The following is a 25,998-nucleotide window of genomic DNA, read 5'->3' as shown; positions in this document are numbered from 1 at the left end:
CAGCTCTGATCTCAAGGAGTTGGTTGCTAATGGTTACAGCTGTTTGTTTGGTAGAGCAGCTCTTAAAAATCGAAATAATTTTTTAACAAGACCTTCAATGAAACAACAGATCATAAAACTTTTTGAAGCAATCTTAAACTTGAACTATTTCAAATGGTCATTAGGGTGCAACTCATCACCGCATCAATAAGTCTGAATGTATTTCAATCAGGAGAGACTCGTTTAATAGTAATACAATAATTTATTCCACAAGCATAAAATATGAATTGTGCAAGGTCTTTGGCGATTGGACTCCATCACGAAGTACTATCCCCGAAGGCAGGGATAGTGAGGTCCAATAAGCCCAATCCCCCTGGAGTCCAGACACTGGTGGAGGTGGTGTAAACAATAGCAGCAACCTGATGACGAACCAGGAACAACGCTGATGCCAACTGGAGGTGACTGGGGTGGAGGAGGGTCGCTTCAGCTACACGCTGAAATGACAGCTGACAGCCAACAGAGAGGAGAACACTTTTAAAGATTGACAACGACAACGTGATTGGCTTAAGGAAACCGTGTGTAGAATCTGATTGGTTACTAAAATGTGCCCGCCTCCAATCAGCTGATAGAGTAATTGCAAAGGAGGCGAACAGAGTCAGACTGGTTGTCTTCCTGACTGAACTTGCGCTTAAGCTACATAAAATATATCAGAAAACGACTCTACGTCTCTATTTATTACCTCAGTAGCAAGTAGTGAACAAGCAGTGTGAGCATGAGTTCATTGTCCTCATCTCTCATGGATCTCCTGGATTGACAGGTCACCACCAGAGCCCTATATGGCGTCAGTCCTCCTCAATCCAAATATGGTCACATTTGTTCAATGGTAGCAGTAAAATAAGATTTTAGGGGTTTAGAATGTTTTCAAACAAATATAGAGGGAATTCATGAAGAGTATCTGAGAGATAAAAGTTAGTGCTGAGACTACAGGTTTTCACAAAATATCACAACCTTCTTTTTCCTCAAAATCCGAAATGAGGCCCATGCGTTATTTTCCCAGTGGAAATTATCTACATCAGTGGTTCTCAACTGGTCTGGCTCCGGGACCCACCATCACCCCTTAATGACAAGCCGCGACCCAAAGGGGGGGTGCTAGGGGTTTTCTTTGCGGCGCCAGTCTTATGTTTTCCCGTTGTAAATGCCGCGCTGACTGAAAACATTACAAAAAGTCCCTTCAAAATAAATAATAAAATCACAGGATGAATTTTCCCATGCAAAGGCCCGCGACCCCCCTTTTCCCCTTCTCAAACACACAGCTTCTGTGCACAGCACCTCCAGCAGCCTGCAGCCTGCAGCCTGTAGGGGGCGCCAATCTGACAACCCCCCACACAGTGAAACGATAGATGATAGAAAACTGCTTCGCGGAGCAGAGGAATTTTTTTTTTTCAAGTGCTCGTGCCGCCCCCCATGAGCCGTGAAAAGATGCCACCCCGGTTCGCCGGTGTCCAGAACTGACTGCAGTGCCATCTTATGTAACTGCTTTGTCTGTTTATGTGCCTACGTGCAGCGTGTGTGTGTGTGTGTGTGTGTGTGTGTGTGTGTGTGTGTGTGCGTGTGTGTGTGTGTGTGTGGTGAAGCTAGCGCAACAAAAACTATGCAATAGAGTGTGTACACACACACACACACACACTGTTGCAATCCAGCAGAGTAGTCTATGTCCACTAAGAAAGGGTTTACATACACACATTCTTTTGCTTAAATAAAAATACACGTACTAAGAGCACTTTACTTTGGTAGTTACGGTAAAGGCAGCCGGCCCGCAGACCACGCCCCCTCGCAGACCACGCCCCCTCGGTTCACTCACTGTCCATACAAGACAGACAGAGCTGTCCCACTCCAAGCTGTCCTCCTGTAGCTGTGACCCAACCAAGACACAACCGCTCAGGTGAGAGACAATATAATCCAGACTGTTGTTGTGTAAGATGTTCCTATTATTAAGTTTATGCGAGTTGGATCCCCAGCTCGAGCTAGCAGTGACTTAACGTCAGCTAACGGATGTGGGCTAACGGTAGCTGTAAGTTTAACGTTAGCTGACTGTCATAACTGTAACATTAGTTAGTATAACTAATACATAAAAGCGTTTCTTTTCGACTGTGAGTCATTAAATAGCCTCAAGTTCGCACTACTTTCCTGTTAGGGGCACCGCCCACTACGGGACGTAGCACGAAGCACCCAACGACCCACAAGTTGTGTTGTGTTACCAGAACAGGGCTCCTTAGGGAACGTGTCTGCACGCCGAATTGTTAGGAGGTCACTTACCGTTAACTTGATGCCTAGTATGATATTTGATGGTGAATAACGGGGTGATATTTAGCGAGTACACATTAAATAGCGGCTGTTTTGAATGGAATTGTGAGTCCATCCACAAACATGCACATTAGCTTTGCAGGTTTCCATATCCCCGCGATGAATGACTTCATGAATGATGCAGTGCGCCTGTATCTGTCCATCAGACCGTGTTGGTCTGGTGTTTGTATAAATAGCCAGTGTGACATTAGCGGTGGGACCTGACCTTGTTGTTATCGGACCGCAGCACTGCGCATGCGCAGAGGGGTTCATTGACTGCGGATGCACGGACGTGCTCCAGCGTCCAGTCCACCGACCACGTCTCTGCTGCTCTGCATCTACCATGTCCACCGAAAAGGTGTCCTGCCCATCGGATTGTGCTGGAAAAAAGACTCAGTTGATGTCTGATTCCAGTACTTGTAGGGCCTGTGGTACAAAGACTAGCATTTAATTTATAGTACTTGTTCAGCCTTGAAAATCCCATTGCACACTGTAAGGAGACAGTCAATTGTATTATCTGGACATAAACCCAACAATCCAAGAAGCTAAAATAGTTAGGGGGGAATGATCTATCCAGCTCATCAGCTGGATTAAGAATAACAATATTAATATTTCATATAAAAATTCCATCACAGATATTTACAGTTAGTAACAAAGGTAAATGCTTATTGTGCATTTGGCACTGATGGGACATTTTACTCATCATTTTTATTGGTGGATGTGTAATACAAAAGTGATCTTGAAATACTCACAAAGTGTATTGGATGAGTAATGTCATAAGCAGGTAATTGTATAAAGTAGGCTTATTTCCATTTAATAAAATCATTCTGGATCTTCTAGGACTTACTGCTATCATGCCAGATGTTTAACAAAACGTATTTCATCATCATTCCCAGTTGGATCTTTAATGTTTAATTATGTTTAGTGAAATTGACACTTAAAAGTCAAAGTGCTGCAGGCTGAGGAAAGTGTTTTTAGCAGCAGCTAATGTACATACTTGATGCTATGTAAAGGATTCAGACCACCGAGCTTGTGCTGTGTTTGCACAGTTTGCACAACACATCTCACATCTTGACCAACTCACTGAAGATCCGTATTTAACTTCTCCTGATGCCAGTTTGCTATGGAATGCCATTTTATTCACAATTAAATAAATGAATAAATACATGAAATATGCATTTGAAATACATCGTGAAATAAATAAATGAGGCAATAAATACATACATTTTAAATAAATGTAATCATTTCATGGTACTTTTATTTCATAATGGCACTGTATTTCATAATGGCACTGTATTTCATAATGATGCTGTATTTCATAATGACACAGTATTTCATAATGACACAGTATTTCATTTCACGTTCTTATATGCAAATCAGGGGGCGTGGCTATCTCTCACATTCAGAACAGACAACAGAGCCGTGTGCATAAAAAGGCTGGCTAAGGGACGTGAGAGTGTTGACATAATGAAGACATCGGTGGGCTCCGTGATAGCATGCTAGCATTAGCAGATCAAATCGATCCACATGGGTTATCTGCAGATACTATTTTGACACAGATTGAGGGTTTTTTGCGGTTCCCACTTGGGCAGCTCGAGGTCGTGTTTGGTTGTAGGTGGTGGTGTTTGGTTGTAGGTGGTGGTGGTGTTTGGTTGTAGGTGGTGTTTGGTTGTAGGTGGTGGTGGGTTGTAGGTGGTGGTGGTGGTGGTTTCCATCCCATCGAGGCGGTGTCCAGCTGCTCTCAATAAGTCAGATACTTCTCTCCGACATTGTAATGAATGAAGCAGTACCTTCTGCTGCTACTTAGTCCTCATGTACTTGCTGGGAGGTGTCACACTGAATGGTGCTAAATGTGGTCGGTGTATTTATTGTTTGAGATTCACAAACTTCCTTCGTTGACTTAAATAAACATTTCTGTGATTGCTGCAGGCGTAGTTTGGTCACAGGTTCTAAGGCCCCTTTTGGAGCAATTGATCAGATTTCTAAGTGCCAGACCTTTGAAAGCTGAAGACATTTTTGTTGTGTAACTTCCGTTTCTTTGTTTTGAGGTGCTGAAAGTTCTCTGTTGATAGTTTGTGGTTGTCTTACTGGCTCAATTGTCTTTGCTCAACATATTGCACAAAGGTCCTCTTTTGCATGTCTCCAGCCACAATCTGAATGTACACTCAATAGTAGCACAAAGTATTGGAAACGATTCTAGATTAATTAACTAAAAAAATGTAACTCTTTGAGATTGAAACATTGGACCGAAGTGTTTTACATTACATTACATGTCATTTAGCTGACGCTTTTATCCAAAGCGACGTACAACAAGTGCATTTCCACATAGAGATACAAACTCAGAAAACAAGTAACAAGAAAGTACAATTTTCATCAAATAAGCAGTTTTATAGAAAAGTGCCATTATAAGTACAATTTAAGTGCTATCATTTGTTAGTGATACGGTTTGCTAGTGTTTTAGTCAAGGTAGAGTCTAAAAAGGTGTGTCTTGAGTTTTCGACTGAAGATGTAGAGGCTCTCTGCAGTCCTGATGTCATCAGAGAGCTCATTCCACCATGTGGGAGCAGGACAGCATTTAATGTTAAGTTAAACAGTGTTTAATGTTAAGTAAATGATTGTCTTACAGTATTTCGTCCCTCTTTCCAGGAGGCCTGGGATCATTCACTTGGAAGATCTTCCCAGCATGTTGCCACAGCACCTGAAGCAGATCAGAGTCCTGATGCTCAACGACAAGGAGAACTCCGAGAGGACCTTGTTCCGACTGGAACAAGGTAGTGCTTCTTCAAAACCACTGTTCCACTTTACTTAATGGTCAATTATTAGCTAAGATCTCTTTTTATTGCCTTACGGTCATCGAGTGGTGCACATAGCCAACTGCAAATTGATCAACTTCTATATTAGGGATTGAAATACATGCTTCCTCAAGTATTCAAATCCAAAAGCTTAAAGCCAGTGAAACGACAGTTGAGACATTTATATATCTAACCTGAGGGTAGGACAAAAGCTTTTAAAGCTTTTAGGACAATAAAGAGTAGAAAAGTAAATCCAAAGTTGATCCTGATTGGCAGGTCAGAGCATGGAGCTCTGTCACCATCGCTGTGCGACTGTCTGAATGAGTTCATGAGAAAAAATCGCTTTCTTCCTGTAATGTAGGAAGTGGCTTAAGGAATGCACCAGGAATACGATGTTTTTGGTTCTAATACTGGAATAAGTAGCTTCCAAAGATCCACGTGCCTGTGCCCTGGTGTTGGGTGACGGTGGGGGTGTGGAGAGCACGGCGGGATCCCCGGCCCTCGTAACTGGTGGGTTGGTGTCCTGGGACACTGCTACTGAAGCTGTGACTACTATGTGTGCATGCTGATGGCCAGGAGCCACTGTGTATGAATGAGTGGTCAGAAGATCCAAAAGTAGTCCATTTACATGTTGGTCAGTTTGGATGTCATGACAAGAAGTCTTGTTTTAATGAAAAAAGCAAAATAATTTCAAATTAAATGTGTGTGTGTGTGTGTGTGTGTGTGTGTGTGTGTGTGTGTGTGTGTGTGTGTGTGTGTGTGTGTGTGTGTGTGTGTGTGTGTGTGTGTGTGTGTGTGTGTGTGTGTGTGTGTGGCATTTGACATTTACAGCACTCTGAACCTGAGAGGGATTTATGGGCTGGCTGTTAAACTGGACTATATATAGACATCCTTTTAAGGTCATCTCTGAAGGACAAAGAATCTGCTGTTGTTTTGGCTTTGAGTATTTTCGTAGTATTCCTTTTGTTTATGTGTAAGCTGCAGAGTAGTCTTGTATGGTACAGTACTGATGTTGAGACTATAGAAGAACTTGGTATGGCCTCCCAAAGTCAAATGGACATGTCTGCTGCATTCTGGATGTTTTAAAATGCAGCCTGGGTGATGGATGTGATGGAGCGCTAAAATAAGTTGTCACTTGCTCATAATCTAAAATAAATAGTTTCAGTTACAAAACTCCCACGAGCATTAGAAGATGGCGGGGTAGCCTTCTCCAACATGCATTTTGGACACACATTTCGGGTCCGACGGGCCGCTGTCAACGGGCTGTCAAGCATTTCGTGTCCACCTTCCATGAAGCGCCTCGTCCTCAGAGCCCAACAGGTGCTGAAGAATGAAGCCGCACATGAGGCCGCTCCAGAGGGCTCACAGGGCCTCTGAATCCTCCCTGACCTTTGTAACACTCACATACAACTTTGATTTACATTTTGGGTCATTTGGGATATCCTTAATAAACCAAATGATTTAAACACACCCGTTTATTTTTTCCGTGTAGAAATTCATGAAAAGCATTTGTGCCTCCGCAGGGTTTGAGCTCCAGTTCCGCCTGGGTCCAACCCTTCAGGGGAGGAGGGTTGTGGTCCACACCAACTACCCGCTGGAAGGACAGCCGTTCAAACGGACCTCCTTCCGTGTCCTGGACTGGGCTTTCCCAACAGGAGGGGACGATGACTCTGATAAGTTCTGCACTCTGGACCTCAAGATCGCCGGGTCCTACCAGTACTACTTTGGATATGGGTGAGACCATTTTACAGTGTCGCACTCCACTATTCAACGCTTAGCGCAATTTTACAGTTCAATTGCTACATGAAATGACAATTATTTGGAGTCTAGAACTTTCTAAAACCATGTTGAGGCCTTTTTTCCTGCTCTTAATTGAATTAAAGCACTTCATTGTGTAGAAATCCTGAATGTAATCCACAGCACTATAGACATGAATTCAAATTTTGCAGTAATTGTGATCTTAAAAGCATTTTCCTGTTCTCCCATAACAGGGCTCTTAGGGCCCAAAGGAAATTGACATCCTTGTTGATTTTGCGTAATGATTTTACTAATGATTTAATCACAAAGAGACCCTCCAAATAATACAAAATATAGTTTGTCATTTTTCAATGTAAATGCAAGTATTCTTTGTGATTTCACCCTGTGGTTTGAGGCATAAATAGTGAAACTCTTAAATACTGCCTACATCACAGCTGTAATATAGCTCTAATATTTTGGTTTGTGTTTTATTGTGTGTGTGTGTGTGTCACTGCATGATACTATTTTGTGTAGTTGTGAGCTGGCCATGAAACATGTTTCTTGAAGTCCACTCAATCTGTTTAAAAAAAGCAAAATCCTTTGTTATTTACAATTAGTTCCCACAGGGACACGGAGAGGTCAGGAGGAGGGTACATCGTAGTCGACCCAGTCCTTCACATTGGAGCAGACAATCACATCCTCCCATTAGACTGCATCACCATCCAGACTTACCTGTCCAAATGTCTGGGGCACCTTGATGACTGGTCGGACCGACTGAGAGTAGCCAAGGAGTCAGGTGTGTGTGTGTGTGTGTGTGTGTGTGTGTTGCACTTGTTTGTGTAATTATGCTACTCCATGGAGTAGTAAGTTACTAAATGAGAACCCAGATTTGCAAAAAGACTTGTGACCCTGAACCTGAGAGGTCACCTGAGGTCACAAGACCATATTGTTCTTTACAGGAAGTTATTTTGTCTTCCTGTTCACCCGCATGGCTGAACTGCAATGAGTCGTTGCCATGGTAGTGTGTTTGGCCACCAGGCCTGTACTAAACAGAGTGAGGTACTCGGGCCTGTCTACGCTCCCATTCAGGGCTACATTTATGAATAAATGGTGCCAAACATTTTTTATATTGTTGTCAGAGGAGATGTAGTTTAATTTGTGTGAATAAACAGTCAAAGTACAAAGGAATACATTTCCAATGATCAATGTGACAATGAACGCACACCACGGAGTGGGATGATCTCACTAGTGGGATCATTCACATCCGAGTTGGAGATGTTGAGTGGAACCGTATTAGCAGAGGCATAGATATACTATCGCTATCATTATCATTGATAGTAGTCAATGCTGTGCTGCAGATGTGTTGATGACGGTGTGTGTGTGTTTCTCCCAAAGGGTACAACATGATCCACTTCACGCCTCTGCAAACTCTGGGAGAGTCCAGGTCCTGTTACTCTCTGGCAGATCAGCTGACCTTTAACCCGGAGTTCGGTTCTGAGAGTCGGAGCTACAGCTGGGAAGATGTGGGGGCTCTGGTGACCAAGTTAAACAAAGAATGGAACATGCTGTGTATTACAGATGTGGTTTATAATCATACTGGTGAGTGACTGTGTGTTTACTTCTGTGTGTGTGTGTGTGTGTGTGTGTGATCAGTGTTCATATCGGTTTACAGCCCAACCAGAGTGGAGACATGACGGAAAGACCAGATGTTAATTCAATTCAATTCATTTTATTTTGTATAGCCCAAAATTACAAATTAGCCTCAGAGGGCTTTACAGTCTGTACACATGCAACATCCTCTGTCCCCAAACCCTCACATCGGCACAGGAACAACTCCCCAAAATATGAAAAAACCCTTCAATGGGGAAAAAAAAGGGAAGAAACCTGAGTGAGAAGGTCAGAGGAGGATCCCTCTCCCGGGATGGACAGACTGCAATGGATGTCATGTGTACAGAATCAACAATGTAAAAGATGTACAATACATTCAATTTCTCTAACTGAAATGATACAAGTAATTGCAAGTAGCAGAAGAGGTGTACAGCAGGACCACTGCAGGGACAACCTCCATCAGATAGAACCACCATCCACAGAGGCTTCTGTGGGGAGGGAGAGCAGAAAGATGTTGGTTTATGATGACAGTAATATGAATCATATTTAAAGTAATGATGATGGCAGCAGCAGGTGTCAGCAGAGCCATGAGCCAGGAGTCAGAACCGGGGTCCGCACGAAACTATGATCCACGGAGACCTGCTAGGCGAGAAAGCACAAAAAACTCCCGGAAAGAAGCTTAATTAGTGATGTACATTAATAAAACATGGATGATTGTGGGAGGAGAGAGTGAGAGTGAGAGAGGGGCTCGGTGTGTCCTAAGAAGTCCCCCGGCAGTCTAAGCCTAGAGCAGCTTAACTAAGGGCTGGTCCAGGCTAACCTGAGCCAGCCCTAACTATAAGCAATATCAAAGCTTATAGATGCCTTGTAGGACAATACGGTGTAACAAGCTCTTTAAGAAAAGACGGTGCCTCACCAGCAAGTGCCTTGTAGGTGAGGAGAAGTACCTTCAATTCTATTCTTGATTTAACAGGAAGCCAGTGCAGAGAAGTTAATTCAGGAGTTATATGATCCCTTTTCTTAGTTCTTGTTAATACACGTGCTGCAGCATTCTGAATCAGCTGGAGAGGTTTAAGCGATTTACAAGAGCAGCCCGATAACAAATGTTAGAAGAACATTTAGAGGGTATCAAAGTGCTTCTGCTTCCTCAGGGCTAATCTATAAAACATTGCTTATAAACGCATGGACTGCTTTGCAGAAAATGGGTTGGAATGCTCAAAATTGTAGAAGTAATGAATTTCTGAAGATACAGAAATAAGAACCTGGAAGGACACTGCTGATACTTCTATGGAGTTACACTTTATTATTCAGTTCCTGTTGCCGTTCTATCATCTCCAACCAGTCTGCCCATTCTCCTCTGACCTCTGACAGCAACAAGGCACTTCTATCCGCTCACTGGATATTTTCTCTTTTTGGACCTGTGTGAAGCCTAGAGATGGTTGTGTGTTTGAATCCCTGTAGATCAGCAGTTTGTGACGTACTCAGACAACCCCGTCTGGCACCAACACCCATCCACGTTAAATTCCCCTTTCCTCCCGATGCCGATGCTCCGCTGCCTGAACGCATTGAGTTACTGCCAAGCTGAGTGAAGTGCATTCAACAATTAAGTCACTTCTGAAACAAAGTGAATCCCCACACAGGAAGCAAAGTGAAAGGACACTGCACATGTGAAATAGGAGCTTGTGTGCTCTCTAGAGTCCTCTCCCCCTCCCAGTAAAGGTCAACCGTAAAGTGAACCTGACTGAAAGGTTAAACTTTGACTTTGTGGTGCCGCTCCATCTTTAGATCCCTCAAGGACTGCTTCACCATCTGCTGTTCAACACATCCTGTTGATTAGCTATTATAATTAGGTTCATAATTAAAGCGGTTCTTCCTTTTTTTGGTAAAGTTCATTTTTCTAATTTTCCAAAATAGCAAATTTGATATGAAAATGGAAACGTCAATGAAAATGCAAACCTTACTTTAAGTAAAGGGCTTGAATCAATTGGAGTAATATCTTTTTCACTAGTTGCAGTTACTACTAACTATTAACGTTTTCTCAGCATAATTCCTTTCTTCACCTGCGTTCCAGCGTTCTTCATCTTTATGTTGATACTCACTCGATTTTGGTGACTGAGTGAGTTTCGTTCTCCTTTTCTTTCCAGCTGCTAACAGTGTGTGGATCAAAGAACATCCCGAGTGTGGCTACAACCTGGTGAACTCTCCTCACCTGAGACCAGCCTGGGTCTTGGATAGAGCCATCTGGCATTTAACCACCAGAGTAGCCCAGGGACGCTACGTGGCTAAGGGACTTCCAGCTGAGATTACCCATGAGCGCCACCTGAACGTGAGTACGCTGCACGCTCGATGAGGAGCACTAGTGAGGCTCCGTCAATCACATGACAGCATCTATCAAATCAACCAATTAACTAGCTATAAAAGGGGAATAATATTTCAATATTCAATACACTGTTCCACTTCTTGCATGTTTGTCGATGCATAAGTTGTCCTCATAAATCTACCCTCATCAGCTGAGTGAGCTGTCCTTCAATGTGGCCCAGGACACCCAATCACAACAGAGAATGTGGCCACTTACAGGTTCCATCCCCAATGTGCTCCAGTGTGGGATCTGCCAGCAAGCATACACCTCTCTCTCTGTCTCTCTCTCTGTCTCTGTCTCTGTCTCTCTCTCTGTCTCTCTGTCTCTCTGTCTCTCTCTGTCTGTCTCTCTGTCTCTCTGTCTGTCTGTCTCTGTCTGTCTCTCTGTCTCTGTCTCTCTCTCTCTGTCTCTGTCTCTGTCTGTCTCTCTGTCTCTGTCTCTCTCTCTCTGTCTCTGTCTCTGTCTCTGTCTGTCTCTCTGTCTCTGTCTCTCTGTCTCTGTCTCTCTGTCTCTCTGTCTCTGTCTGTCTCTCTGTGTCTCTGTCTCTCTCTGTCTCTCTGTCTCTCTGTCTCTGTCTCTGTCTCTCTCGTGAGGTGTTGGTGCGAGCAGCAGGTTTTTTGACTCGTGTTTTGTTTTCTGAGAATAATCCAATGTGCTGACCAGGTGAGTTTCCAAACTGACTCGCCGAGGTGCCCTCGGAGGAATGGCGTCCTCCGTCCTCCGAGACGCAACCTCCGTGTGTTCGGCAGGGAGCGAGGACCGTCCCACCGGGTAACGCTGTCACTGGAGGAGGGGTTGCTCGCTGTAGGGAGCAGATAGGACACGAGAACCTGTCCTTCGCTTCCAGGATGGTTGTTTTTCTCAAAGACGCGCCTCGTGTCCACCAGCGGAGCGAGAGCGGCGTGTTCATCGGGGACGCGTTGGTGCAGGTGTCCCCGATGATGGAGCCTTCTACGCGAGCCAAACAAAGTGATAACTAACCAGCTGCAGAGGTTTGGGAAGTAAAAAACAGTGAATCTGGGATGTAAGGATCCCCAGCTGAGACAGTCGCTAAGGTGTTTCTGGACTCACCTGCTCAGAGCCTGGACGTGTCCATTCAGGGTGAAGCACGGCGCCTACATCCGGGCAGCTGGAGGACGAGGCGCAGCAGAAGCAAGCAAAGGAGGACAGGTTGCTGTCCTACTGGAAAAGACATGGAGCACGAGTAGGAACCTCACTGCAGAGAGCGGATCTTTACTCCCTAGAATATATACATTCTTTTCTAGATGAAACCTTTAACAAAACAACCAAAGTGAGCGACAAATGTATCAGATCCGTGGACATAATATAAAAACTGGTAGGGTTTGACATCTTGGATAAGGACGCGTTTCTGTTTACTAGTGTACGTAAAACACAGGAAGGTAAAACGAGGTGTTAAAAGAACCAAGAAGTAAAGGAGTAAAGGAGAATGTCTCGCACAGTGTTTGCTTTTCTGTTTGCTACGTTTGGATTAACTCTCTCCCATCTGCCGCTGCCATGCAAAGCCTGGAAACAGGATCATTGGTCTCTGGGAGGTGCCTCTTGTGGGCTGTTTGTGAGTCTGTGAAGACGGGCTTGTATGTGTTTTCTGTGTCTGAACAATAAACAAAAAGTCTGTCTCCGTCTCTCAGGCCATCCGCAGTGTGCTGTGGCAGGACGTGTACCCTCAGATCAGGCTGTGGGAGTTCTACCAGCTCAAAGTGGACCACATTGTGGATCAGTTCAGAATCCTACTACTCAATGGTTGGTACAGTCTATTAGTGAACTATATTACTTTGAATGAAAACCTGTATGTCTGGTATACCATAAGACATAGCAGCTAGTCTAGAAAACTACCAAATGATATTTTTAACAAATTGCTCAGCTGCACCGTATTCCAACAATGATACACATGGATCTATAGGCACGACTTTGCTGATCAATATTGTCCCCCCGTGTTTACGTAACAATGTCATCAAGAATTTCACCAACATTCAAAAATAAACATAGGGTTTTTCCTCCCAAGACTTGTCTTCTTTATATGAGAGTTGAAGGACATCCTGGTCCAAGAGAGCTTTGTGACGGTGCTGTTGGATACCAGAGCAGTTCCATCCATAGAGCCTGTATCACGTGACTTCAATGGGCCTAATACAATGGCTTCTGTTTTACATCAGAAAGTTCCTGGTCATTCATTCAATGTCCTCGACACATTCTTTAAGTCATCAAGCCGGCCGGTCTCGTCTGGCTTGATGGACCGATACGTCTACCTAACAATGGAAGTTCATGCAGTGTTTTCTGATAACATCACATGTCATTTAGCTGAAGCTTTTATCCAAAGCGACTCGCATGAAGTGCATTTCAACCATAAGGATACAAACACAAGAACAAGAAAGTACAATTTCGTCAAATAAGCCGTCTCACGACTTGTTATAAATAAGTGCCATTATAAGTACAAGATAACATTCCTGTCAGGTGGTGCAGGTTGAGGGAGGACTCATACACAGGACTTTCCAGGTTACCCAACAAAGGTGCTCTTTAATGAGTCCAAACAACGTGCACCAACGCCGGGCAGACTTAACTTGGGCTTAAACACACCAGGGAGGTGCAGGTGATTGGACTCAGGTGGGAACAATCACAGGACAAGACAGGAAGTGAAGTTACCCAGAGACACAAGAGACATGAAACTACAAAATAAAACAGGAAGCAGAACCAAACCGTGACTATTCCCAAAAGGAAGCATATACAGGCTAAAAAAAAGATCCAAGCACAGAACCTGGTGGAACTCATTAAATAAGGTGCATCATATTATCATTTTTATTAGTGGCTTCTATTGATCTTACAATGAAAATGTTCAGTTATCTTTTTTTGTGAATATATCAACCCACACATGTAGTCCTCATGCTGGATCCATTACAGCTACAGAAACAGGTGTTTTCCTTCTATTGTGTCAAAAGAACATCAAACATGGACTAATTCCTTCACTGTTCAGTGACAGCTTATTGGGGCTGAATCCATCTCATAGAAAGCTGCTAGTGTGCTGATTTGATTTGAAGACTTTTGCATGGATGTGTTTTTAGGCTCCAAGCCGGACCACAACAGGACTGGGAGGAAGCAGAGCCTGAGGACCATTCAGGACCCAAACTACCATCGTTTTGGCAACACAGTGGACATGGACTCTGCTCTGGAGACCTTTGTACCACACAGGTTTGACTCAAACGTTGCTACAGCAGTCAGTGTTAGCCTTTGTTTGAGTTGCTGATTTGACTTTGGTAAGACACAAAAATGCACAGCCAAGCACCTGTTTCAGAAAATATTATCACAGTTGTGTGACCTTATTGAGTAATTGCAGATACTATGCAGTTCAAACATCAGCTCAATTCTGAAGATGTGACGTGTACCCAGTACAGATAGCGTGTAGAGCACAGGCTGTGATGCATAGTTTTCTGTCTCATTCAATATGGCGGGATACTTGGCCTCCTACCAATGAAGAAATTCCCCTTTTGTGTGCACTTTTGATTATTTTGTCTCCCTATTTATCACGGTTAGTGGGCAATTGTTACCTACGGTAGCCTTGCAACTGTTGAGCTCTGCCAGCATCATTTAAAAATGTTTCCTGTTTTATTATTCATTGAAATTTGAATTGAAACCAGAATGCGGTTGGTTTACTGTGAACAGCCTTTGCTTTTGTAAACGGATATGAAGACGCATGTTCTCATGTACGTCTCTCTGCAGCTCCTCCCCACAGCACATGGAGGAGTGCTGTGGTTGGCTGAGACAGAAATTGAACGAGCTGAATGAAGAACAGTACAACATAATGCGGCAGCATCAGGAGCAGGTAAGCCAGTGTAAAGCTGCTATATAATAAAGTAATAAGGTACAAGAGGCTGTACTTAATCGGCGAACCATTGAATTGTAACATTATTGACGTACTGCCTTGAGGACCTTATTGCTTTTATAATAGGGTTGCCAGCCACATTATAAATGGTAAGTAAATAACTGCCTTCCAACACTAAATAGTTATGTGTTTTTTACTTTTCACGGTGCAACGTAGGCGTTGAGCCGGGACTTTGTGTATAGTTTGGACCCGGAGACACAATGAGGGTTTCCCTGTGCACCAGTCACTGTTCTTCGTGTTCCTTCTCTTCCCTCAAGGCTGCCAACTGTGTTGTGGGAAACGTAGTGTACGAGCGCCTGGCAGAGCACGGCCCCAAGCTTGGTCCCGTGAGCGCAGAACATCCTCTAGTTACCAGGTGATGAATTAAAAGAAATGGCTTGAAGGGGACAGAAAATGAAAGATCCAAAAGTGAAGAATAATTCAGTTCAATCAGATGAGGCTAAGTGTTGTTGGATCTCGGTGTTGCATCATCTCAGGTACTTCACCTTCCCCTATGAGGACATGACCCTGGAGCAGGAGATGCAGCTGCTGGACCAGCCAGACAAGACGTGTCATTTGCTGGCTCACAACGGTTGGGTGATGGGAGACGATCCGCTACGCAACTTTGCTGAACCAGGTTGATAAATTCAACTTTTTACCAAACCTTCAGGTACAGGAACTATAAGAAGTAACCAATGAATAAACACATACTGCAACGCGGTCACTCCTCCCAATGAACATGATCACATTTGAATGTCTATAATAGGAACCTGAGAAACTCAATGTGAAAGTTGCCGGTTATATATTTTAAATATCGATTCCTTGAAGCAGTACCGCTCTGTGCCCCATAGGCTCCCATGTGTATGTGCGTCGGGAGCTGGTCTGCTGGGGGGACAGCGTCAAGCTCCGCTACGGCAGAGGGCCTGAGGACTGCCCGTACCTGTGGGCCCACATGCAGAAATACACGGAAATCACTGCCACATATTTCCATGGAGTCAGATTGGACAACTGCCACTCTACCCCACTGCATGTGGCTGAGGTATGTCCTCTGTGCTCCTAGGGTCATGCAGTTACGTAGATGCCCTTAAATACACAGATCGACCACAACAGACCACTCACCGTAGGGAATGGTTCACAGTTCTCAACTAGATGCTGTGGAAGTGGTTTCTCAAACAGTGGATCATTCTATTCAGGGGTGATAAATGAGGGGCAATAGAATCAGGGCCCAAAGTTTATTACAACTATGAAAAATAAACTCCTACTGCGATTGTTATGTGGTGTTGTGTCTCCTCCACAAAGTATTTTAACACGCAACAGCCCATATTCTGAATATATTCAGGCTCTAATAGAAACCAGTATATTATGGCATATTAACACTTAATAAGGGAAACATAAAGACCATAAGCCAGATCCCGAGTAGCAGTGTGATGAGTGCAGCAACAGTAATCCCCTGAAGGTCAGATGCACAACAATCACAGGAAGCAGTCTGTTCAGCCTGAGGAGAGAAGGAGCTCAGTGGCATTTACAAATGGAACAAGCATGGGAGGAAAGCTGTGAGTGAGTTTAATGTATGTGCACAGTGTACCTGAGTGTTAACAGCACACCTTTCTCTCCTCCCTGTTTGTGATGCTGCTGTCTTGTCTTGTCTAGGCCATGTTAGATGCAGCCAGAGCGCTCAATCCCAATCTGTATGTGATAGCAGAACTGTTTACAGGCAGCGAGCTCCTTGACAATGTGTTTGTGAACCGGCTGGGAATTAGCAGCCTTATACGAGGTACATCTCTTCCGCATGAACTAACCGTTTCTTTTCCTCTTTCTTCCTCTCTTTTCACTGCATTGTTCTGCATTCTCCCTCTGCACACACTATGTCCTTCTCTCTTGACTGCATGTGGTGCTTCCTTGGCCTGATACCAACTGGCTGCGTTCCCTCCACAACTCTCTCTCTTTCTCTTCTCTCCCCCCCCCTCCCCCCACCCTCCTGTGTTGTTCTACCTGCACTTGTTTTGGTGTGTTGACCAGTACATGCTGGACGTGGCCCGAGCGGTTTGTCCTAACCTGTATGTCGTGGCTGAACTGTTCACCGGCAGTGAGGACTTGGATAACGTCTTCGTGACCCAGCTAGGGATCACTTCGCTCATACGAGGTAGTGTGGCCCAGCATGACTCCACACTGCTCCTGAATGAGTGAACATGCTGCTGTGATAACTTTCCCCCATTGTCATTTTGCCACCTCGGTTGCTTGTTGTCTGCTCTTTTAGTTTGTAACCCATAAATGAATCTCAGCGCTGCATCTTGAAGGATATCCCAATTCCTGAAATGTCGCTTGAGGTTTTCCGGAGGAGACTCAGGAAGTAAGAAAGAACCCTTCTGTTGTTAGAGGCCATGTCAGCTGGTGACAGCCACGAGGAGGGCCGGCTGGTCCATCGTTACGGAGGCGAGCCCGTCGGAGCTTTTGTTCAGCCCAGTCTCCGCCCCCTGATGCCTGCCATCGCCCACGCCATGTTTCTGGATGTAACCCATGACAACGAGTGTCCCATACAGGTGAGTCTCTGGCAGGGTCACAGGATGGGCTTGATTGACAGAAGCTGAAGTATGCATTCATTTTACATTCAAAATAGTTTTTCAGACCTTGGAATGTAGTTGTTGTTGTGACTACTACCTGATAAACCTGCCATAAGCATGCAGTCCTGGTGTCCCAGGGCCATGCAGCAGCCTCAGTGATGCTCAGTGATCTGTGTGTGTGATTCAGCTGCGTTCAGCACTGGACTCCCTCCCCAGCTCTGCCATGGTGTCCATGGCCTGCTGTGCCACTGGTTCCACCCGAGGATATGATGAGCTAGTGCCACATCAGGTTATTACAAACACTCACACAGGATATCAAATTGTATGAAATAATTCCCCTAATATTGGCGTTTATTCCTAAAAAGCATGTTGTATGTCTTTATTCAATTGTGTGTCTGTGTAGATCTCTGTGGTGAAGGAGGAGCGTTTCTACCCCAAATGGAACCCCTCCGCTCCGCCCACTTCCACTGACGAGGTTGGTTTTCAGACGGGCATCATAGCTGGAAAATTGGCCCTCAACAAGCTGCACCAGGAACTGGCCTCGCAGGGATTCCTACAGGTACCACTCGTCCCACCTGAACACGCCAGGCGACCCGGTGTGTCCTCGGTGTGTCGGCAAAGAGAGACAAAAGTCCTTTGGAAAGTCCATCTCTGATTGTCAATTCAAATATCAAATGAATTGTGTCACAATAGTGGATGGTGGCCATTTAGATGTGTTAATATAACTAAACAACAACAGCTCATTAAGGCCTCTGAAGACAATGCATTTGTCAGACTATGAGTGCACAGAGTGAATGAATTACAAAGCTTAGCCAAATATGCATAAAGCGTAATACAGGCAGCGTGGAAGCTTCTTAGCAATGAAGAGTAAAGTGTGCACGGTACACCAGGAAAAGCTCACTTATTGGTATTTTGCTCTGCAGGTGTTTGTCGACCAGGTTGATGCAGATGTCGTCGCAGTGACTCGACACTGTCCCAGCACCCACCAGTCGGTGGTGGTGGTGTGCAGGACCGCCTTCCAGAACCCCAAAACCCACCAGTATGACACCAATGTCCCACCCATGTTTATACCTGGTAGGACAATATCCCCCTTTAAATCAGAAACCAAACATGTGTTTCTAGATATATGTTTTTCCTGTTTAGTGTTCTTGATGATTTGGTATCTATCTCCCTTGTTCCCTCTTAAGGGAAGATTGAGGAAGTGGTTCTGGAGGCCAGGACTGTGGAAAGGATGGCAGGGAGTTATAAGAAGGATGACCACTACATCAACGGCATGCCAGAATACACTGTGGACATAAAGGAGCATATATCGGTAAATAGCATGAAGATTCCCTACTCTTTGGATATTAATACATTTTCTTATAGTGTACATATTTGCATATAGTTACAGGAGAGTAAAATGGTGAAAAAAGCAGGTGAGACATCCAAAGGTCCATCAGAGTATGTGCAGGAAATCACCTTTCAAAAGTTGACACCTGGCAGCGTCATTGCATTCAGGTGAACCACACACGCACACACACACACACACACACACACACACACACACACACACACACACACACACACACACACACAGCGCAGATGTGTAATCATTGCGTCATCATTTCATTTCTGAATATAATATAATAGCATTTTGCCTTTAAATCTGTTTTTAATCATAGATTCTGTGACTCTCTTCCTCATAGGGTTAGTTTGGACCCCAAGGCCCAGAAGTTGGCGGGGATGCTGAGGTATTACCTGACCCAGTTCAGCCCAAAGTACAGGAAAGGCAGTATAGTAGAGGACAACCCCCCAGAAGCACTGCGGAAGCCCCTGGCACAGTGAGTACTGATGTAGACGCATATGGACTCTGATCCAATCGGCATCAAACACATTGAACATGTTTTACACATGACATCCATTGCATTCAGTCCTTCCTGTTAGAGGATTTCATGAAACGCAGCCAGTAAAACGACCCCCACTTATTAGAGTGATCCCAGCTGACTATAGTGGAGGGCAGGGTACAAAGAGCTGTGAGCTGTGTGAGCCCCTCGATGATAGATGATGGTGTAAGAAAGGAGCTGTACATTGTTCCATCTGGGACAGCATGACACGTGTGTGTTTCACAGGCTGATGTCCAAGTTGACGTTAGCAGACTTGAACGTCCTGCTGTTTCGCTGTGACTCTGAAGAAGGGGAAGATGGTGGAGGCTGTTACAGCATCCCAGGATGGGAGAGCCTCAAATATGCTGGACTGCAAGGTAGTTACACCCAGTTGTGATAAACTGAGCAAGCATAACATGTTGCTTCATGTTGCTGTTGAGACCAGTCGGAGGCTTCATTAATATAAGCTTGCCACCTCCGACATGCGCTGCATATAAACTCACCATTTTTTAAGCACAAACTAATGGTTGCAGTATGTTTGTTTTCCCCATAATGTCCACATGAATGCTTCTGAAGAGATAAAACATGTGTACGGCAACGTCATTACATCGTTTACAACCTTTCAAAATGAACAACAATTCTTTTTATAGAACCTTTTATTAGTCATTTGTGTTGTATAAGCTGCCAAATGTAAGGAAGTTGAACAAGTCAATGTTCCTCCCAGATATCTTGTGTGGACAAAATAAGTGGAGCACTTTGCCTCCTGACCGTTGAAGTATTTCAGTGCTCTCTGCATACTTTGCATGTTGTCACACGGATATTTGAGTGACAGGCGTGTGACTGCAGGTCTGATGTCCGTGCTGGCTGATATCCGGCCCAACAATGACCTGGGCCATCCTGTGTGTGACAACCTGAGGCAGGGGGACTGGCTGATGGACTTTGTGTCCAACAGACTGGTGCTCAGAGAGGGACCTCTAGCCCAGGTGAGGCCTTCCACCTGCCAGGGCCGCTTCACACCGTCTACAAGCACACGTTTGTTTCTACTGACTTCTGGACATTTAGGTTTAGGTTCTGCTGAGATTCCAGTACAAAGAAGTTCTGCTCCTTCTGCTACACAGTGCTGCTTAATAGTGTGTGAACGACACACAAGAAAGAGTTATATATTTGTATTACTTATTCAACAAAAGTGGTTTATCCCACAAAACCATGTGAATTATTCCAGTTGGGTCATGTGGAACTTCCTTCTGCAGCATTTCCTTCCACCAAGCCTCTTCTGTAACCACTGAGTCTCTCCCCCCAGCTGTCGGGGAGGTTGGCCCCCTCCTCCTTGCAGAACTCAGTTGAGAGAGGTGACATTTGGATGTTCCGCCTGCTTCAGGTCCAGCTGACATTCCTATTTTACTGAGGCTCGGACTTTGACTCGGCCAATCCAGAGCAAGGATGCTCTTTCTTTTCAGCCTTTGGTGGTTTTGCTGGTTCTGTTCGGGTTATAGTCTGGTTACCGGACCCATTTCCGGCCAAAATTCAACTCCCTGACTGATGGCCAGAGATTCTGTGCAGAGATTGTGTACAATTGAAGTGCTACAGTGTGTTAGTGTTTAGTCTGAAGAGGTGAAGGCTCTCTGTGGTCCTGATGTCATCACAGAGCTCCTTCCACCATGTAGGAGCAGGACAGCAAAGAGTGGAGATCTAGTCCAGTGTTCTGCTCTCAGTGAGGGAGGAACAAGCAGTACGGGTTGGGATGGAGGGTTTGGGTTAGGGTTTCCAAGGGACCCAGCACAGAACCTTCAGGAACTCCAGAAGTAAGAGGACAAGGTTCCGACACAGATCCTCTCCAGGTTACCCTGTCTGTTCTCATACTTGCCTTGTTATCTCATATTGGCCAGAACACTGTTTCTAATTCTAGCTCCACTTCTGATGTCGTCATTAGACGGGATGATGAATGTTTGGTTACTATACAAAGAAGGATGTCAATGTTCTTTGGGCACTGTATATCTGTAAAAAATTGGATTTGTTCTGCAGTATTTAATGACATGCTGCTAGTATACCATGGACAGTGGCTGTGGGCTCAGACCAGATGATCCATTGTAACACTGTGTCTACAGGTGGGTCAGTGGTTGGCAGCTATGTTCACCTACTTGAAACACGTCCCACGCTACTTGATTCCCTGCTACTTTGATGCCATCCTGGTGTCAACCTACACTACAGCCCTGGATGCAGCGCACAAGCTCATGTCCAGGTAGGACGTTCTATTCTTTGGATCTGACACTGTGTGCATTGAGTGACATGATGAACTGATTTCCCTCTTCCAAACAGTTTCATCCAGAATGGCTCCAGCTTTGTGCGTTACCTGGCGCTGGGCTCAGTTCAGATGTGTGGTGTTGGACGATTGCCTGCCCTGCCTCCTCTTTCCACTCAGATCCAGGACGTTCCCTATCGTATCAGTCCAATCACTGGCCAGAAGGAGCAGTGCTGCGTCTCATTGGCTGCAGGTAGCAACGCAGGCCCAATGGGGCTCTGGATAAAATAAAGACTAAGTGCAGGCTGCTGCTATGGGTTTTCCCTGTGTGGTTTGTGTAGAGGTTGTAAAGTAATATTTTTAGAATAGTTGGCATTCTTTGGATGAACTAACTGGTACACTAACATTGTATTATCCAGGTCTTCCTCACTTCTCTTCTGGGATCTTCCGTTGCTGGGGCAGAGACACCTTCATCGCTCTCAGGGGGCTGCTGCTGCTCACTGGGAGGCACACCGAGGCTCGGTACGCACAGCATGCACGTGTGCACACTTTAGTAGGCGAACACTGCAGTTAACCGCTCTTTGTTGTGGTCTCCATAGTAACATCATCCTGGCTTTCGCGGGAACGTTGCGTCACGGTTTGATCCCCAACCTGCTGGGTGAGGGTCGCTGTGCGAGGTACAACTGCCGTGATGCTGTGTGGTGGTGGCTGCAGTGCATCCAGGTACCAGGCATTTACAGAGGCATGCATTTAAGTCAGCTGTCACCAATCAATCACAGGACATTCTTGAGTAGTTAACCGTGTGTACATTATTCAAATAAACGGGTTAGGAAAGTGGTGTTTCTGCATAGATGCATGAACCAACATGGTGCTTTACTGTATTGTAATGTTCTACTTACTCTCTGCTTTTGTTCAGGACTATGCTACCCACGTTCCTCAAGGGCAGGACATCCTTCGCTGTCCTGTCACACGCATGTACCCCACGGATGACTGTGAACCCATGACCCCTGGACAGGTGGTATGTACAACATACTACAATATCAATTATCGGATAATGGCACAGTGACCTTTGAACTCAAATCTAATAAGGTCATCCTTTCAAATACATACAGTGCCTCACATAATTATTCGCCCTCCTTGGACTGTTGTACATTTTGTCATGGTATAGCCACAGATTCAAATGTATTTCATTGGGATTTATTTAATGGACCAACATACACGACATGTCACAGTGCTGTCAGCCCTACCCTGTATTCCTGTGGAACACCACATCGACTGGACTACTTGGAGCCAGTCCGCTCCTCCAGCCGGCCGAGCCCACGCCAGAACTTGCCTGGAATTCAACTTTCTCATTGTTGTTTGTATCACAATAACAAGTATTATACCTGTTGTGTCAAATTGTAAAAAACTATATTCTATAGTGTATTCAGGTTGTAACAGTACAAAATGGGGAAAAGTCCAAGGGGGTAAATACTAATGCAAGGCACTATGTAGATGGATCTATGTGTGTGTCTGTGTGCACAGGAGCAGCCTCTCTATGACGTCATCCAGGAGGCTCTACAACGCCACCTAGAGGGAATTTCCTTCAGAGAGAGAAATGCTGGACCCCAAATAGACATGCACATGAGAGATGAAGGTAGGACCGTGTGTGTGTGAACATTTCCCTCATTTAGCGGGTCCATTCTGAATATAATAGACCTTTTTCCAAAAACCGGAAGTGCGTAATCAATGTGGAAGTGGACTTCCTGTCAAGTGTCAACCCATCAGGAGAAAATGGAGTCTTCACAACTTTGCTCACAGGTTTACCTTTGAGCAAAGTTACATTTGCTGGTGTTGCTGTGGAGGAAAACTGTCACAAAAAAGAACAAAATAAATAAATGGTACACATTTGTCCATCAGTACCACGGTTACATCACCTTCAATGGAAGGAATGAAACGACAGATTTGGCTGCTTTTGGGTACGCTGCGATAACTCCTTCTCGTTGCCATTAGTGTACCGAGGTCCTGACCACACACGGACAAGATTACCACAGCGATGGCGTATTTCCTGTAACAAATCGTAAAGTTGTGAAACAGTCTATTGAGGCTAAGTGTGTAGCGCTCCATGTGTGCTTCCCCATCCACTCTCTTCCAGTTGGACGAGGGGAAGCTTAACAACAGCAGGTTCCCAAACGGCTCTTCACTACTTACCAGAGCTCCTCCCTCTCTGCAGGCTTCCACGTGGTCGCTAAGGTGGATCCAGCCACAGGTTTCGTGACTGGAGGAAACCGCTTTAACTGCGGCACGTGGATGGACAAAATGGGAGAAAGTGACAGAGCAAAGAACAAAGGCATGCCTGCTACTCCAAGGTAACACATCACATGTCAATTAGCTGTCGCTGTTATCCAAAGCCACTTCAATAAGTGAATTTCAACCATCAACTGATCACACACATCCTTCTGAGTGAGACTTCATCATGTATACGTTTCCTCAGGAACAAACTGAATTGGTTTTCTCACCTTTTCTGTGCAGAGATGGAGCAGCAGTGGAAATAGTTGGTCTGAGTAAGTCAGCTGTTCGTTGGGTGCTGGAGCTGCACGCCAAAGGGCTGTTCCCTTATGATGGAGCCAAAGTCCAGAGAGAGGGTAAGAGACACACAATGGGTGCTCTTGCATCACAGCCTCTATGTGTGCGTGGTGAGGCGCTCTATGTGAACTGACCATCTACTGGCTGATACAACTGTACAAGGGCTCGTACTGAATTACAGCACTTATGTGTAATGAACACTTTTCGTTGTGTTCCAGCTAAAGAAGTCTTCATCTCCTACTCCCAGTGGAACCAGCAGCTCCAGCAGTCTTTTGAGGCAGGTTACTGGGTGTCTGGAGACCCTCAGGATCCCAATGAAAAGCATCCTGATCTGGTGCATAAAAAAGGCATCTATAAGGACAGCTACGGAGCCTCCAGCCCCTGGTGTGACTACCAGCTGAGACCCAACTTCACTATTGCCATGGTGGTGGTAGGTAGACCTGCCGTTACGACAATAACCTGCACCTGATAAAGGCTCCTCACACCATGGGTGCTGTGTTTTTATCGCCATGGTGATCTCTGTTTAAAGTCTCCAGAGCTGTTTACACCGGAGAGAGCCTGGGGCGCTCTTGACGTGGCTGAAAAGAAACTACTGGGACCACTGGGAATGAAGACACTTGACCCAGAGTAATATATATGTTGATCTATGTGGTAGAGGACTGGTCATATGCTCAGCTCTGATACGCTATTTGTGTTGTCCTAGTGACATGGTGTACTGTGGTGTCTATGACAACGCTCTGGACAACAACAACTACAACCTGGCAAAAGGCTTCAACTATCACCAAGGACCCGTGAGTTCATGCAACTTTAATAAGAGAATACACGTCTGCATACAGCAGGGCAGCCCCCACACACTGACCCGATAAGTGCTCATTGATTGGTGTGTGTGTAGGAGTGGCTGTGGCCGGTGGGCTACTTCCTGCGTGCTAAACTGTACTTTGCCAAGAAGCTGGGAGAAGAGACCTACGCTGCAACGGTTACCGCGGTGAAAAACATTCTGTCACGGCATTACACCCACCTGGAGAGGTAGGACTGTTTCTGCTGATCTAACCATCTATTGGCTATCCAAAGCCTTTCATATCAGATGCAGGTCTTCACTTGTTGTGGAGTCCTTTCTGATCCTGCTCCTTCCGCCCTCAGGTCTCCATGGAAGGGCCTCCCAGAGCTCACCAATGAGAACGGCCAGTTCTGCCCGTTCAGCTGTGAGACCCAGGCCTGGTCCCTGGCCACCGTGCTAGAGGTCCTCTATGACCTCTAGCTGCCCCCCTGACCTCATGACTCCCCCACTGGTACACGAGTCTGTGGTTCGCTGTAAAGGTCACCTTGAACACGTTGCTGGCTTTTTAACCACGGTATGATTTAGGTAAATAATTCCTTGTGATCCTTTCCTGCTCACAGGCCGTTCATCTAAACGTTGCCCTGTGCACAGCCTGCCTTTTAGTCACCTCTGACCTCATGTACCCTAATGACAGTACTGCAGTCATGCCCTCACACAGACAACATGAGAAGTTTAAGCTGCTGAATACAAAATCCAATGTCTACCTGAGCAGAGACAGAAGTGTGTGTTGTAACACGAGGCTGTACGTGCTCCCCTTGTGTTTCCAAGGCACCTTTTGTTCTTGAGCAATCCCTCAGTCGTAGATATGCTGTGAATTCAGCCCCTTTAAACATGTAATTGAACCTTAATCTCCTTGTTGGTGGCCTATTTGAGTTCACCTCTTTTACAGATGACATACATGTAGCATACTTGCATCATTTAGACCAGTAGCAGGTCCTGAGCTCATGTGGTGAAAGTGTTCTTCCATGTTCACTGCTGGTGAACTGACACATCAACAATGCCTGATTGAGATCACACACTGTAGGTGATTGATCAACTCAAATCTTAACCAAATTAACATTTTCGTTTAATGAATTAATTGAATTAGTAGAAGAGGACAACACACAGTGAAGTAACACTGTGTGTATTAAAGGATCTAATGATAAATAATGGAAACCCTCCCACTGTGAGAAGCATGTGTACCTGCCGTGTTGTTTGTGTATTGTTCTGAATAAACTGTTACATCACGGACCCCCACTCATGTG

General features: G+C 45.1%; 1 protein-coding gene across 4 annotated transcripts; it reads left to right on the top strand.

Annotated features, from left to right (window-relative positions):
• The first annotated feature begins 1,795 nt into the window (after window positions 1-1,795).
• agla (amylo-alpha-1, 6-glucosidase, 4-alpha-glucanotransferase a) lies at window positions 1,796-25,990 on the top strand. Of its 4 annotated transcripts, none has more exons than XM_037458136.2 (35): window positions 1,796-1,921; window positions 4,969-5,093; window positions 6,638-6,848; window positions 7,478-7,647; window positions 8,247-8,450; window positions 10,604-10,785; window positions 12,468-12,579; window positions 13,893-14,019; window positions 14,548-14,650; window positions 14,968-15,065; window positions 15,187-15,326; window positions 15,541-15,728; window positions 16,709-16,832; window positions 17,066-17,229; window positions 17,438-17,539; window positions 17,654-17,809; window positions 18,174-18,324; window positions 18,438-18,562; window positions 18,635-18,747; window positions 18,936-19,070; window positions 19,359-19,489; window positions 19,959-20,095; window positions 21,218-21,351; window positions 21,429-21,604; window positions 21,771-21,873; window positions 21,951-22,074; window positions 22,268-22,369; window positions 22,876-22,987; window positions 23,564-23,699; window positions 23,863-23,975; window positions 24,135-24,346; window positions 24,446-24,543; window positions 24,620-24,707; window positions 24,809-24,942; window positions 25,057-25,990. In XM_037458136.2, the coding sequence occupies exons 2-35, from the start codon at window positions 5,006-5,008 to the stop codon at window positions 25,172-25,174; spliced, it is 4,611 nt and encodes a 1,536-aa protein (XP_037314033.2). In that variant the 5' UTR covers window positions 1,796-1,921; window positions 4,969-5,005; the 3' UTR covers window positions 25,175-25,990. The 4 variants fall into 4 exon arrangements, with proteins under 4 accessions (XP_037314033.2, XP_037314034.2, XP_037314031.2 ...); XM_037458137.2 differs by lacking the exon at window positions 16,709-16,832 and adding an exon at window positions 16,340-16,463; XM_037458134.2 differs by having other exon boundaries at window positions 7,469-7,647.
• Window positions 25,991-25,998: the final 8 nt, after the last annotated feature.

This window comes from Pungitius pungitius, chromosome 15 (assembly GCF_949316345.1).
Source record: "Pungitius pungitius chromosome 15, fPunPun2.1, whole genome shotgun sequence".
Taxonomy (NCBI): domain Eukaryota; kingdom Metazoa; phylum Chordata; class Actinopteri; order Perciformes; family Gasterosteidae; genus Pungitius; species Pungitius pungitius.
This window is presented reverse-complemented; position numbering and strand designations above follow the sequence as displayed.

Coding starts and splice junctions, on each gene's coding strand:
- agla (XM_037458134.2), top strand. CDS start 5,006: ATGTTGCCACAGCACCTGAAGCAGATCAGAGTCCTGATGCTCAACGAC. Junction 24,347..24,445: donor TCACTATTGCCATGGTGGTG/GTAGGTAGACCT, acceptor CTCTGTTTAAAG/TCTCCAGAGCTGTTTACACC. Junction 24,943..25,056: donor CATTACACCCACCTGGAGAG/GTAGGACTGTTT, acceptor TTCCGCCCTCAG/GTCTCCATGGAAGGGCCTCC.